Genomic DNA, 15,577 nt, shown 5'->3' with positions numbered 1-15,577 from the left:
CAACAAATTCCCATTAAAATATATCACATTTTTCAATTTTGCTACATTGGTGAAAAATGAGGAAAATTTTACATTTTCTCAACCAGGGTATGGAACTTGTTTCCTCGAATAACTTCTGGCACAGACATCTGAGGGCATGGCCGTCCAAGAAGAAAATGTAGCCATTGTTGCCATCTATCGACCACAGGTTAAAGATTGGCGATCCGTTGGATATAGATCGAGTTATAGGCAAAAATTGGTGCAAAATGAGGAAAATTTTACATTTTCTCAACCAGGGTATGGAACTTGCTTCCTCGAATAACTTCTGGCACAGACATCTGAGGGCATGGCCGTCCAAGAAGAAAATATAGCCATTGTTGTCATCTATCGACCACAGGTTAAAGATTGGCGATCCGTTGGATATAGATCGAGTTATAGGCAAAAGTTGGTGCAAAAATGAGCCTTAGGAAATTTTCAAGTTTTTATAATTTTTTTTATTTTTTATTATTTTTTACTCTTTTTTTTTGTTTAAAGCATTACTTGAGTGAAAAGAAACCCATCGCAACCAATTGGCATTAAAATAAATCAATTTGATTTTTTTTGCAAAATTGCTCAAAAAAATGGCAAGGGGTAAGCCTTATGAAATTTTCGAGTTGAAAATCTTTTTAAAATTTTTTCTGATTTTTTATTCTTTTTTTAATTTACAGCACTATTTAAGTGAATAGAAACTTATTGCAACCACTTCGCATTAAATTAAATCAATTTAAAAAATTTTGCTAAATTTCCATACTAAGATCTTTTGAGGGCGTACCCTGTCCCATACGCAAGGCCAAAAACATCAGGTCAATCTGGCACATCGTGCCGCTAAAGAAACAAAGGAAGGAACGTGGGTTATACAACCGGAAAAACACGCATCGAGCCGAAAAAGTTTGTCCCAAACAGATTTATTTCAATTTGATTGCTTCTTATGTTCATTTTCCAGATTAGGTTTATGATAATATTAATAATATTTTTTTGTAACTTTCAGAGAACACGAGCTTCCGATAATTTCCACCATGCTGCGATTGGCGCTAGGAGCGGCGAGAGCAGAAACTGTCAACACTGTCATCAATGTAACGGTATTTTTCTCCAAAGGACGCGTTGGTTGGTTGTTAGCGAAATATTTCTACTGTTTTTCCGATAACTAAAACATTTGGTAAGTTATTAAGTGAAAACTATCCATTCCAAGAGTAAAACCAACGTCTCTTTCATATTGCAGCAGCATGGATTGCCAAAACCATGCCAGTGACAACACCGGCGGCGCAGGCGAGAGCAAGTGGTACCGGCGTGAACAATTGTGCCAGCAAGCGCTGGAAAAGATCGACCTGAACCAGGATAAAACGATGCAGCATCTGACCTACAGTCATGGCAAAAATCATCAAGCCAATTTGGCACATCGTGCCGCGAAATAATCGAAGAATGCACCGTGAGTTGTACGACCGGAAAAACCTCGCATCGAGCCGAAAAAGTTCGCCAAGATCGATCGCCCCGGTTATCAGGTGACGAAGCAGCACGATCGGGAGAATGGCCAACAGGCCTTGTCTTCCAAAGCGACTATCCGGAAATTACGGACGGTATTGTACCGCGGCATCGGTTTATGCTCGTTTACGAACCACCATCGAAAAGATTGACCACCAGTCAAACACGGTAATTTCATATTTTAATTGATTTTTAAATTTATTTTCTTCGTTATTTTAATGGATTTTATAGATAATAACTAACAATTAATTAATAATTTGTGATTTTCAGAGAAGACGAGCTTCCGCCAATTTCCACCATGAAACGCATGGCGCTACCATCGGCGACAGCACGAACTGTCAGTGCTGTCATCAATGTCAAGCCATTTTTCTCCAAGGGACGCGCTGGATGGTTGTTCGCGAAGTGTTTCTACTGTTTTTCCGATAACTACAACGTTTGGTAAGTTATTAAGTGAAAACTACCTGTTCCCAGAGTAAAACCAACGTCTCCTTCATATTGCAGCAGCATGGATTATCAAAACCATGCCAGTGACAACACCGACGGAGCAGGCGAGAGCAAGTGGTACCGGCGTGAACAATTGTGCCAGCAAGCGCTGGAAAAGATCGATCTGAACCAGGATAAAACGATGCAGCATCTGACCTACAGTCATGGCAAAAATCATCAAGCCAATTTGGCACATCGTGCCGCGAAACAAGCGAAGGAAGCACCGTGAGTTGTACGACCGGAAAAACCACGCATCGAGCCGAAAAAGTTCGCCAAGATCGATCGCCCGGTTATCAGGTGACGAAGCAGCACGATCCGGAGAATGGCCAACAGTCCTTGTCTTCCAAAGCGACTATCCGGAAATTACGGACGGTATTGTACCGCGGCATCGGTTTATGCTCGTTTACGAACCACCATCGAAAAGATTGACCACCAGTCAAACACGGTAATTTCATATTTTAATTGATTTTTAAATTTATTTTCTTCGTTATTTTAATGGATTTTATAGATAATAACTAACAATTAATTAATAATTTGTGATTTTCAGAGAAGACGAGCTTCCGCCAATTTCCACCATGAAACGCATGGCGCTACCATCGGCGACAGCACGAACTGTCAGTGCTGTCATCAATGTCAAGCCATTTTTCTCCAAGGGACGCGCTGGATGGTTGTTCGCGAAGTGTTTCTACTGTTTTTCCGATAACTACAACGTTTGGTAAGTTATTAAGTGAAAACTACCTGTTCCCAGAGTAAAACCAACGTCTCCTTCATATTGCAGCAGCATGGATTATCAAAACCATGCCAGTGACAACACCGACGGAGCAGGCGAGAGCAAGTGGTACCGGCGTGAACAATTGTGCCAGCAAGCGCTGGAAAAGATCGATCTGAACCAGGATAAAACGATGCAGCATCTGACCTACAGTCATGGCAAAAATCATCAAGCCAATTTGGCACATCGTGCCGCGAAACAAGCGAAGGAAGCACCGTGAGTTGTACGACCGGAAAAACCACGCATCGAGCCGAAAAAGTTCGCCAAGATCGATCGCCCGGTTATCAGGTGACGAAGCAGCACGATCCGGAGAATAGCCAACAGTCCTTGTCTTCCAAAGCGACTATCCGGAAATTACGGACGGTATTGTACCGCGGCATCGGTTTATGCTCGTTTACGAACCACCATCGACAAGATCGACCACCAGTCAAACACGGTAATTTCATATTTTAATTGATTTATAAATTTATTTTCTTCGTTATTTTAATGGATTTTATAGATAATAACTAACAATTAATTAATAATTTGTGATTTTCAGAGAAGACGAGCTTCCGTCAATTTCTACCATGAAACGAATGGCGCTAGCATCGGCGACAGCACGAACTGTCAGTGCTGTCATCAATGTCAAGCCATTTTTCTCCAAGGGACGCGCTGGATGGTTGTTCGCGAAGTGTTTCTACTGTTTTTCCGATAACTACAACGTTTGGTAAGTTATTAAGTGAAAACTATCCGATCCCAGAGTAAAACAAACGTCTCCTTCATATTGCAGCAGCATGGATTATCAAAACCATGCCAGTGACAACACTGACGGAGCAGGCGAGAACAAGTGGTACCGGCGTGAACAATTGTGCCAGCAAGCGCCGGAAAAGATCGATCTGAACAAGGATATCTACTAAGATCCAACGAGGGCATCATCTGTCCAACCCGCGAGGTGAAAAGCATCAGGTCAATCTGGCTCATCGTGCCGTGAAAGAAACAAAGGAAGCACCGTCGTTGATATAACTGAGAAAGAAACGCGTTGATCCGAAAAAGTGTGTTAAGATCGGTACCGCGGCATCGGTTTATTTCCGCTTACGAACAAAAGATCGTTAGTGGACCGTGCCACTGAAAGAAAAACACAAAACGATTTTTCCTACAGTTTTCCTTAACGCCGGAAGCGAAGAAAATTCCGCCACCGAATGTGCACCGTAAGCTGATATTTAATCCGGTTCCGCCACCGCCGACATATATAAAGCGAGTGCAGATTGACTAACGTCCGGATGTGGATGTAAAACTGATGTAAAATCATAATTTACAATAATAAAATGGTTGTATGTGTGTAAATTTATTTATTGAAATAATAAAAATCTGGATTTTTAATAATTTTTTGATATATTCCGGTCGACAAAAACGAAAGAAACTAACGAAAAATAAGTTAAAACACCAAGAGAGCATCCCTCAAAGAGGTAACATTAACCGCTGTTCGATTTGCAAGCAACCGAAAAATTCCGAAAACGAACACCAAAAACGCATTTTTACACCAAGAGAGCATCCAATCGAGGAGGTAACATCAAACTGGTACTGAAAAGCTTCCGCTAGTCTCCGCGATGCTATAATGGCGCTAATTAGTTTTAGCGCCACCCGCACTATGGTGGAGAATAGTGGAAGCTGCTAATTAAAAACGCTTTTAGCGCCACTTTGGCAACTGTGGAGACTAGCGGAAGCATTTTACCAGTTCGATGTTACCTCCTTGATTGGATGCTCTCTTGGTGTAAAAATGCGTTTTTGGTGATCGTTTTCGGAATTTTTCGGTTGCTTGCAAATCGAACAGCGGTTAATGTTACCTCTTTGAGGGATGCTCTCTTGGTGTTTTAACTTATTTTTCGTTAGTTTCTTTCGTTTTTGTCGACCGGAATATATCAAAAAATTATGAAAAATCCAGATTTTTATTATTTCAATAAATAAATTTACACACATACAACCATTTTATTATTGAAAATTATGATTTTACATCAGTTTTACATCCACATCCGGACCTAAATCAATCTGCACTCGCTTTATATATGTCGGCGGTGGCGGAACCGTATTAAATATCAGCTTACGGTGCACATTCGGTGGCGGAATTTTCTTCGCTTCCGGCGTTAAGGAAAACTGTAGGAAAAATCGTTTTGTGTTTTTCTTTCAGTGGCACGGTCCACTTACGATCTTTTGTTCGTAAGCGGAAATAAACCGATGCCGCGGTACCGATCTTAACACACTTTTTCGGATCGACGCGTTTCTTTCTCAGTTATATCAACGACGGTGCTTCCTTTGTTTCTTTCACGGCACGATGAGCCAGATTGACCTGATGCTTTTCACCTCGCGGGTTGGACAGATGATGCCCTCGTTGGATCTTAGTAGATATCCTTGTTCAGATCGATCTTTTCCGGCGCTTGCTGGTGCAATCGTTGACGCCGGCACCATTTGCTCTCGCCTGCGCCGCCGGTGTTGTCACCGACATGGTTTTGGTAATCTATGCTGCTGCAATATGAAGGAGACGTTGGTTTTACTCTGGGATCGGATAGTTTTCACTTAATAACTTACCAAACGTTGTAGTTATCGGAAAAACAGTAGAAATATTACGCTAACAACCATCCAGCGCGTCCCTTGGAGAAAAATGGCTCGACATTGATGACAGCACTGACAGTTCGTGCTGTCGCCGATGGTAGCGCCATGCGTTTCATGGTGGAAATTGGCGGAAGCTCGTCTTCTCTGAAAATCACAAATTATTAATTAATTGTTAGTTATTATCTATAAAATCCATTAAAATAACGAGGAAAATAAACTTATAAATCAATTAAAATATGAAATTACCGTGTTTGACTGGTGGTCGATCTTTTCGATGGTGGTTCGTAAACGAGCATAAACCGATGCCGCGGTACAATACCGTCCGTAATTTCCGGATAGTCGCTTTGGAAGACAAGGACTGTTGGCCATTCTCCGGATCGTGCTGCTTCGTCACCTGATAACCGGGCGATCGATCTTGGCGAACTTTTTCGGCTCGATGCGTGGTTTTTCGGTCGTACAACTCACGGTGCTTCCTTCGCTTGTTTCGCGGCACGACGTACCAAATTGGCTTGATGATTTTTGCCATGACTGTGGGTCAGATGCTGCATCGTTTTATCCTGGTTCAGATCGATCTTTTCCAGCGCTTGCTGGCACAATTGTTCACGCCGGTACCACTTGCTCTCGCCTACGCCGCCGGTGTTGTCACTGGCATGGTTTTGGTAATCCATGCTGCTGCAATATGAAGGAGACGTTGGTTTTACTCTGGGAATGGATAGTTTTCACTTAATAACTTACCAAACGTTGTGATTATCGGAAAAACAGTAGAAACACTTCGCGAACAACCATCCAGCGCGTCCCTTGGAGAAAAATGGCTTGACATTGATGACAGCACTGACAGTTCGTGCTGTCGCCGATGCTAGCGCCATGCGAATCATGGTGGAAATTGGCGGAAGCTCGTCTTCTCTGAAAATCACAAATTATTAATTAATTGTTAGTTATTATCTATAAAATCCATTAAAATAACGAAGAAAATAAATTTATAAATCAATTAAAATATGAAATTACCGTGTTTGACAGGTGGTCGATCTTGTCGATGGTGGTTCGTAAACGAACAAAAACCGATGCCGCGGTACAATACCGTCCGTAATTTCCGGATAGTCGCTTTGGAAGACAAGGACTGTTGGCCATTCTCCGGATCGTGCTGCTTCGTCACCTGATAACCGGGGCGATCGATCTTGACGAACTTTTTCGACTCGGTGCGTGGTTTTCCCGGTCGTATAACTCACGGTGCTTCCTTCACTTGTTTCGCGGCATGACGTGCCAATTTGGCTTGATGATTTTTGCCATGACTTTGGGGCAGATGCTGCCTCGTTTTATCCTTGTTTAGATCGATCTTTTCCAGCGCTTGCTGGCACAATTGTTCACGCCGGTACCACTTGCTCTCGCCTGCACCGCCGGTGTTGTCACTGGCATGGTTTTGGTAATCCATGCTGCTGCAATATGAAAGAGACGTTGGTTTTACTCTGGGAATGAATAGTTTTCACTTAATAACTTACCAAATGTTGTAGTTATCGGAAAAACAGTAGAAATATTTCGCTAACAACCAACCAACGCGTCCTTTGGAGAAAAATACCGTTACATTGATGACAGTGTTGACAGTTTCTGCTATCGCCGCTCCTAGCGCCAAGCGCAGCATGGTGGAAACTATCGGAAGCTCGTGTTCTCTGAAAGTTACAAAAAAATATCATTAATATTATCATAAACCTAATCTGGAAAATGAACATAAGAAGCAATCAAATTGAAATAAATCTGTTTGGGACAAACTTTTTCGGCTCGATGCGTGTTTTTCCGGTTGTATAACCCACGTTCCTTACTTTGTTTCTTTAGCGGCACGATGTGCCAGATTGACCTGATGTTTTTGGCCTTGCGTATGGGACAGGGTACGCCCTCAAAAGATCTTAGTATGGAAATTTAGCAAAATTTTTTAAATTGATTTAATTTAATGCGAAGTGGTTGCAATAAGTTTCTATTCACTTAAATAGTGCTGTAAATTAAAACAAGAATAAAAAATCAGAAAAAAATTTTAAAAAATTTTTCAACTCGAAAATTTCATAAGGGGTACCCCTTGCCATTTTTTTGCGAAATTTTGCAAAAAAAATTAAATTGATTTATTTTAATGCCAATTGGTTGCAATGACTTTCTTTTCACTCAAATAATGCTTAAAATTAAAAAAAGAGTAAAAAATCTGAAAAAATTGAAAAAAATATAAAAATTTGAAAATTTCATAAGACTCATTTTTGCACCAAGTTTTGCCTATAACTCGGTCGGTATCCAACGGATCGCCAATCTTTAACCTGTGGTCGATAGATGGCAACAATGGCTACATTTTCTTCTTGGACGGCCTTGCCCTCAGATGTCTGTGCCAGAAGTTATTCGAGGAACCAAGTTCCTTACCCTGTTTGAGAAAATGTAAAATTTTCCTCATTTTTGCACCAAGTTTTGCCTATAACCCGGTCGGTACCAAATGGATCGCCAATCTTTAACCTGTGGTCGATAGATGGCAATAATGGGTACATTTTCTTCTTGGACGGCCTTGCCCTCAGATGTCTGTGCCAGCAGTTATTCGAGGAACCAAATTCCTTACCCTGTTTGAGAAAATGTAAAATTTTCCTCATTTTTGAGCAATGTAGCAAAAATTTTAAATGTGATATATTTTGATGGGAATTTGTTGCAATAAGTTTCTTTTCACTTAAATAGTGCTTTAAATTAAAAAAAGAATAAAAAATCAGAAAAAAAATTCAAAATAATTTTTCACTCGAAAATTTCATAAGGCTTACCCCTTACGATTTTTTTGGGAAATTTTGCAAAAAAAATTAAATTGTTTTATTTTAATGCCAATGGGTTGCAATGAGTTTCTTTTCACTCTTATAATGCTTGAAAAAAAAAAGAGTGAAAAATAATAAAAAAATCAAAAAAATCAACAAAAAAATGAAAATTTTCCTCATTTTTGCACCAAATTTTGCCTTTAACTCGGTCGGTACCAAACGGATCGCCAATCTTTAACCTGTGGTCGATAGATGGCAACAATGGCTACATTTTCTTCTTGGACGACCATGCCCTCAGATGTCTGTGCCAGAAGTTATTCGAGGAAGCAAGTTCCACACCCTGGTTGAGAAAATGTAAAATTTTCTTCATTTTTGCACCAACTTTTGCCTATAACTCGGTCGGTATCCATCGGATCGCCAATCTTTAACCTGTGGTCGATAGATGGCAACAATGGCTACGTTTTCTTCTTGGACGGCAATACCCTCAGATGTCTGTGGCAGAAGTTATTCGAGGAAGCAAGTTCCATACCCTGGTTGAGAAAATGTAAAATTTTCCTCATTTTTCACCAATGTAGCAAAATTGAAAAATGTGATATATTTTAATGGGAATTTGTTGCAATAAGTTTCTTTTCACTTAAATAGTGCTTTAAATTTAAAAAAGAATAAAAAAAACAGAAAAAAAAATTTAAAACATTTTCAACTCGAAAATTTCAAAAGGGGTACCCCTTGCCATTTTTTTGAGAAATTTTGCAAAAAAATTCAAATTGATTTATTTTAATGCCAATTGGTTGCAATGAGTTTCTTTTCACTCAAATAATGCTTTAATCAAAAAAAATAATAAAAAAATTTAAAAAAAATATAAAAGCTTTAAAATTTCCTAAGCTTTGTTTTGGGAAATTTAGCAAAATTTTTTAAATTGATTTAATTTAATGCGAAGTGGTAGAGATAAGTTTCTTTTCACTCAAATAATGCTTTAGATGAAAAAAATAATAAAAAATATTAAAAATAAAAATTGAAAATTTGAAAATTTCCTTAGGCTATAAGCCTTAGCACTTATTTAAGAAATTTAGCAAAGAAATTTAGCTGACAGCTGTCAGCTGAAAAAGGATGACAGAATGCACTACAAATATGTGTACTCAACTTTATCGAAGCATATCATTCTCATCAACCTCAAACGGGTTTTGTTGTGATATTTTGCTAGCAAATATGACATTCAAATCAGTGCACCGAAAAATAATGAATCTCAATTGTCGCACGATGCCAGTTTGGTATAACAAACGTCCCTCGTTGCTATTGCCATATCCGGTGTGTTTATGGATCCGATAGAACGAATCGAAATGCTTTAAATTAAGTTAATGCAACCGAAACTAATGCAATGCAATTGCCAATGCGCAAATTAACATTCGCTTACGGTCAGCTGTAATTAATGCTATCGCCACCGATGCAACAACGCCACAATCAGCACACCGGGATATCGCTCGATGAATATTCTATGTGGCTATTTATGCTTAGCTTACCACCCCACCTAGCAGCATAACCACCCTTGTTAATGATATCCACTACTACATACTACGGCCGGCCGTTTCTGATTAACTATTTGCCTCAGTTTGCGTTTCTGCTTAATGCTAGTTTTAGCTGTGACATGCTACAAATGTTTGCCTATCGAGATGCAAAATTCTACATACAACCGAAATTCGTCTGATCTAGTGTAGAATTATTTTACGCTAAATTATTACGATACGATTGGTTGCCATAATCAGGTTCACTGGAATAAAAGATCATTTCTCGAATCAACAGGGCAGATGTATTATCGCTTACACGTATGGTAAGTAACGCGAAAATGGATGGATAATGTTTCTGCACGAAATCACATAAAGTAATGACTGGTGCCCATCTGCATTTGCCAGCTCGCCTATTAATTGGTGCAACATATGCACACGCAACAAATGATGATTGCAACGCAAAATTGCACAACCAACGCCATGTATGGCTGTCGCCAACATCAAAGCATCGTCCAAGGGGGGGTGGGAGCAAAATGTCCGAACCACGTGCATTCATTCGCACAGAAAATGGTAGATAAAAGCTGCATTTTTCAGCCAGCATTCGGTGGAATGTGTACAGACGGTCGCTGAGCAATAATTACCGGCTTTTCATGGAAAGTATGAACTGGCGCGACATTGTTGAGCTTATTAAGAAGTGTCATTTGCCGGTGATAATGGAATGTTTTTATTCTTCGAATCAAATTAATCAAATTCTTTTAAAATATATTTGAAATTCGTCCCAAATTGAATTCTCGCCTTCATTCAATTTTTATTCAATTAATCTACCGATGTTTCATTATTTATTTGACTTTAGAGAACCTAATGGAATGGGAAAGGAAGGACGTTTTATTAACTTTGATATACTTCATTTAATACTTTTTTTCAATACACATTCCACTTACTCAGTACTAATCCACTAATTCCGTTAGTATACACAAATGAACAACGCGAATATGCACTTGTTGCACTCAATTCAATGCAACATTTCAACCATTCCTAATACTACCAATGTGCTTTCGTCCTGCTTTTTGCAGGTTTTCCTTCACCAATTAGAAAACATCCATCAACCGGAAGGCTAACTAATTTATGTATGCCAGTTCACCAAGCTGCTCATGCTTTATGTACATACAAATGGCCACGGCAGGGGAACGGTTTTTTAATGGCCAGCTGATGTATGCCGATAGTGCTTGCAACACTGGACCGGTTTCGATGTATGTTTACGAAACCTCTACGGGTATGTATCTCTCTTATCCCGTTCCGAAAAACTATTACCTACAGCGAGCTCGGAACAGTCGGAGGTTCCCGGTCGCCTATTTACGTGCTACCTACGGATAAAATCGAATGTCTGTGATGTAAGCAGCCCTACGAAAAGGGCACCCGACTCGACTTATCCTCGACAGAACGGTGAGGAAACGGTGCGAAAGGTATATGTACAATCCAATTTTCGGTATGAAAACTTTTCTCCGACAGCAGCAGCAGCAGGGTCAGCGTCTGGTCAGCTTCTAGCTAACACTACCACGGCAGATGGTGAGAGTTTAACGGATGACTACATTTTAGAAGTTTACGTATTCGGAATGTTATCCCTTCTCACCCAAGAAGAAGGTTTATTGCAGTGAAGCGAGCCTTTGCGAAGGAACCCATGGTTATTAATATGGCTGTCCATATGGTGAAACCACTTGACGAAAGTTACTAACTGATGAGCTGTTGCGGAAACGTCATGGTTTTCTCAAGGAAAGGTGTACTAGAGCTAATCGATCACGGTGATGCCGGTGATTCAGTCGCATCACTACCTTGCAGGCGGCAAAATATGTAGATGCTGTTTGAAGTATTTGTGTCAATTAACCTTTCTAGTGTAATGTGTAATGGAAATTCCATGAGATAAAGTTTTTGGTAGAAAAATGTCATATCCTACAGGAACGTTTAAACGGATAACATGAAGAGTTGGACCGGCAACTATCCCAATAAACTTATATCCATAGCAATGTCGAAGCTTTCTTCTCTCTATAACCACATGAAACATATTGGAAAGTGCTGCAGTGGACAGAGGGCAAGTATTGCAGACCACTCTGTCTAATAGACTCGACAAAAGTCTGAGCTTTGCTGATGCAATTTTAAGAGTCATATTGCGCCGCTTTCTAACACAGGGAGCCCTTATTGTAACTTGTGGCGATGATGTGTTTATAGAAATTAATACCCAGCAGAAACTGTCTGAAAGGTTTTCTTCGGGAATCAACCTACGTCGAATGTTTTCTCACTCCATGTACTTTGAGAAGCTATTTAATGGAAAAGTTTAAAGCTACCGAATTGTGCACAAACACAACACACAGAGCTGGAGGGCTTCGCAGCTTTAGGCTGGGTGATCCTATATCCAATGTTGCTAATGTGCATAATACCATCTTCTATGTAAAGCTAAAATCCTGAAGACCTTCTACAATATTCTACCTAAAAAAAGGCAAATGTACGAAGTATAGTAAAGCACCGATGGCATTCCAGCTTTTTTATGGGTGATGACAACAAGACCAAACTCCAGAACATTAACCTTCCCATGCAAGTGATGATACGGATGATGATGATGATGATGACGATGGTGATGATATTGTAAAACAAAAGTTTTTCGACATCCAAGTCGATAAACACCGAAAGCTATACCCGATGGATGTTGACCTCCATGCGCCGTAAGGCTTTTCCTCCTTCCCCTCTGATGGCCATTCCGTATAGCTTTCGAGCGATACTTTGTATCCATTTTTTAATGTATAAACTCCATATATTTAATCGACATAAGGGGGTATCACTTTACGACAAGCTTCGCATACACATGACTTCGTCCTATAGAAAAACAGCTCTACCTTCAGCAATACATGACATTGCCTGATGGAAGCAAAGTAGCAGCTTTCATTAGAATGCTGGATTAAAAGTTTCACACATAAGCCCGATCAGAGCCACAAAAAATATTATCCTTCAATTCGAGTAGCAACACGGGTTTGGCCCTCGGTGATGGTGGGGAAATTTCCTATATAACACTAGCAAAAAAGGAAAAACATTGACCATATCCAGACGAGATCCAGCGTAGGGTATAATCGAATCGTGGATTAACGTTGCATCAGGATACAAGTATGAAGGATTTTCAGCTTGTTTCTATGGATTAGGAACCAGCATTAGCATTCAATGAAGGAGGAGATTATGAGTACGTTGGGTAGAGTTTTTTTGTACCTAATTATCGTTGATGTTCGCGCAAAAGCTGGGGTATCCTTTAATTCTGTCCAATTATTAGTTATATGACTTCATGTAATGTTTGGCCATGGTATCAATTCTTAGCAATATAGACTGCCTGTCCAATGAATGCTAATTAGGTCAGCTATCGGCTGACTTATCATTATCGATTTCAAACATTTCAACCAGAAGTCAGGCTGATATACCTCCAACCAGGCCCACCCCGGGAAATAATCCTGAACGCATGTTGATTGATGAGCATTTGCAACACTCACCAGTAGCAGGAAGCTTGGCGGGCCACCATTGAAAGCAATTTGAATCTCAAAGCTTCCGTAACTGTGTATCGGGGGGTGTATCCACGTTTTCTCCTTCTCCAAGCTTCACCGAAAACTGCTTGTTTATTGTTTTGTGCAGCTAATTGATTTTCACAGTTCAGCTGTTATTAACATAATCCTACAAATTGCATTTGCATCACGCCCGTTTGTGAAGACATTTGTCGGGGTAGAAAGAATTACTCTGTGATTGTTGATTCACTTATTTTCCTTAAACAAATGATTTAGCATACGAAATTATTAAGCAATTAACCATGAAGTATGTAAGAAATTATCTGGCTACATTGCGTAGTTATCAATTATACAGAAGGTCTGACCGAATAGGCCGTTACACGAGAAGGAAAAAATTAATCTCTATATGGAAGTAGACTTTATTCCATGAAAGATTGTAACTCTTTATAGAGCAAAATTTTATTCATGTTTATCCTGTTATTTAACACCTGCTTTACAGATGATAAAAGACTTCAATGCCGATTGGGTGCAGCTGTTCGGTTTTAAATTGCTTCGTTAAGTTTGTTCGTTCATTTTTCGTTAAAAAGAGCTGTCATTGATACGTCACGTTCTCGCGTTTTGTTGCGTTCGCCGTCCGGTGTGGAAAGTTCGTAAATTCCATATTTTTCAACAAAAACCGTACTCTTTTCACTACAAACATGGTGCATTACGTGAAAATGGAAGACGGCAAGGTGATGCCGATTCAGGAAATGCTGAAAAGTATCGAACGGTAGGTGTAATTCACTGAATAAAGAACAACCATAACCTGCATGGTCAATTTGTTTACGTTGCTTGTTACCCTTCCTCTGCTCCCCGTCGTTTTTAGGTACAATCCGGAACACCTGAAAGTAATCGAAGCCTACGTAGAGGAGCAGGCTCGCGAGATGCAGTACGATCTGGAGGCGAACCTGGCCTGCCTGAAGCTGTACCAGTTCAATCCGCACTTGCTAAACCTAAACATTACGTACATCATCCTGCTGAAAGCCCTGACCAACTTCCCACACACGGACTTTGTGCTGTGCAAGTGTTTACTGCTGCCCGCACAGATGAACGACGAGACGGTGAAAGAGATCATCTATCTGGCGAACATACTGGAAAAGTGTGATTTCTCGCTGTTCTGGTCTCGCGTTAACCAGCATCCGGAAAACTTAACCAGCATCCAGAAGATCAACGGTTTTCAAGATTCTATCAGGAAATTTGTTTGCCACGTTGTGGGCATCACATTCCAGACGATCGACCGCGGATACTTGATGCGGCTGTTGGGTAATGTGGAGGAAAACGTGTTAAGAGCGTGGTTGAAGCGTTACGGCTGGAAGGAGGAAGGTGGTTTGATCACGATCGCTTCCCAGGAGGACAAAATTAAAACGAAGCACATTACCGAGAAGATTGAGTTTGACAACCTAGCACCGTTGATGGCCAACTGCTTGTAGGCTAGTGTAAATCCAGCAACGTTCAAACGAATGTCTCACGAAGAAGAAATAAACATTAACCTACACTCTTCTCTATGATAATGGTTTGTACAAGATTCTGCATGATGAACTGTTACTGTGGATTGTTCGTTTATTTAATCCTACTTCAACTAAAATGGCTTAAATGCTAGTCACAAACACGTGTCCCTCCGGTTTACTCTATCTCAATCACCGCTCCCACCTTGGTAAACGCTTCCTTTAGCTTTTCCGCTTCATCCTTCGGGATATCTTCCTTCACGACGGTCGGTGCGCTTTCGACAAACTTTTTCGCTTGGACCAAATTCATGCCTTCGAGCAGATTCTTCACCTCTTTAATCAACGCTACCTTCTGTTTCTCGTCAAACTTAACCAGCTTCACCTTGAACGTCGTTTTGACCACCTTCGGGGCAGCTTCCTCTTCGTCGACGGCAGCCGGTGCAGCACCAACACCGCCGGCAAATGCACCAAATCCGGCCGGCATCATGGCCGTGTCGGGCAGGTTAAGCTTTCGCTTCAGCAACGAACTTAATTCCGACACTTCCAACAAGTTCAGCTTGGCAATGCTGTCCACGATGGACACCAGCTTCGGGTCAGCCGGCTTATCCGTTCCCTCCGGGACCGGTATCGTAAGTTTTTCATTTCCGACGGACGCAACTGCAGCCTCGGCATGCCTTACTGCATTCGTTGCGATGTGGCGAGTGATAGAATTCACGCGAGAAAACTGGCAAACTGTCCTTAGAGCGATCATTTTCTGTTATTTGGCTGTGTTGCGAGTGAAAATTGCGCAAAAAGTAACGAAAGCCCTTTTCCAACTTTTTACCAGCAGCATGCGAACCAGGTTGTGTTGTGACAGCTGTGACGTAACCGGTTCAGTGCTGCCAGCACAAAATCTCCTTGTTTTTACCGATTTGTTTATTTCACTTTGTAAAGGCACTTAAATTTTTCCAGCACATTT

The 15,577-nt window shown here is 40.6% G+C and overlaps 3 protein-coding genes and 1 pseudogene across 4 annotated transcripts in view; 2 read left to right on the top strand and 2 right to left on the bottom strand.

Annotated features, from left to right (window-relative positions):
* Window positions 1-4,111, top strand: part of LOC125769762 (uncharacterized) — a 258,686-nt gene extending 254,575 nt beyond the window's left edge. The window contains exons 1-9 of one of the 2 annotated variants that reach the window (XR_007419104.1): window positions 674-906; window positions 1,007-1,174; window positions 1,238-1,665; window positions 1,768-1,935; window positions 1,999-2,425; window positions 2,528-2,695; window positions 2,759-3,185; window positions 3,288-3,455; window positions 3,519-4,111. The gene's annotated coding sequence lies outside the window, so the exon portion shown is untranslated. Of the gene's footprint in view, window positions 1-673; window positions 907-1,006; window positions 1,175-1,237; window positions 1,666-1,767; window positions 1,936-1,998; window positions 2,426-2,527; window positions 2,696-2,758; window positions 3,186-3,287; window positions 3,456-3,518 lie in introns of those variants that run through there. The other variant, XR_007419102.1, reaches the window with a different exon arrangement.
* Window positions 4,112-5,121: 1,010 nt separating this feature from the next.
* On the bottom strand, window positions 5,122-8,049 carry LOC125769575 (uncharacterized; annotated as a pseudogene).
* Window positions 8,050-13,717: 5,668 nt separating this feature from the next.
* LOC125769766 (eukaryotic translation initiation factor 3 subunit K) lies at window positions 13,718-14,685 on the top strand. Its single transcript, XM_049438615.1, has 2 exons — window positions 13,718-13,904; window positions 14,001-14,685. Exons 1-2 carry the CDS (start codon window positions 13,834-13,836, stop codon window positions 14,602-14,604), a joined length of 675 nt encoding a protein of 224 aa, XP_049294572.1. The 5' UTR covers window positions 13,718-13,833; the 3' UTR covers window positions 14,605-14,685.
* Window positions 14,686-14,699: 14 nt separating this feature from the next.
* Window positions 14,700-15,495, bottom strand: LOC125769767 (uncharacterized). Its single transcript, XM_049438616.1, has one exon. It carries the CDS (start codon window positions 15,368-15,370, stop codon window positions 14,798-14,800), a length of 573 nt encoding a protein of 190 aa, XP_049294573.1. The 5' UTR covers window positions 15,371-15,495; the 3' UTR covers window positions 14,700-14,797.
* Between the last annotated feature and the right edge of the window lie 82 nt (window positions 15,496-15,577).

The sequence above is a fragment of the Anopheles funestus genome, chromosome 3RL (genome assembly GCF_943734845.2).
Source record: "Anopheles funestus chromosome 3RL, idAnoFuneDA-416_04, whole genome shotgun sequence".
In the NCBI taxonomy this organism is placed as follows: domain Eukaryota; kingdom Metazoa; phylum Arthropoda; class Insecta; order Diptera; family Culicidae; genus Anopheles; species Anopheles funestus.
The sequence above is the reverse complement of the archived record's forward strand: the minus strand, read 5'-3'. Positions and strand labels throughout refer to the sequence as shown.

Coding starts and splice junctions, on each gene's coding strand:
- LOC125769766 (XM_049438615.1), top strand. CDS start 13,834: ATGGTGCATTACGTGAAAATGGAAGACGGCAAGGTGATGCCGATTCAG. Junction 13,905..14,000: donor ATGCTGAAAAGTATCGAACG/GTAGGTGTAATT, acceptor CGTCGTTTTTAG/GTACAATCCGGAACACCTGA.
- LOC125769767 (XM_049438616.1), bottom strand. CDS start 15,370: ATGATCGCTCTAAGGACAGTTTGCCAGTTTTCTCGCGTGAATTCTATC.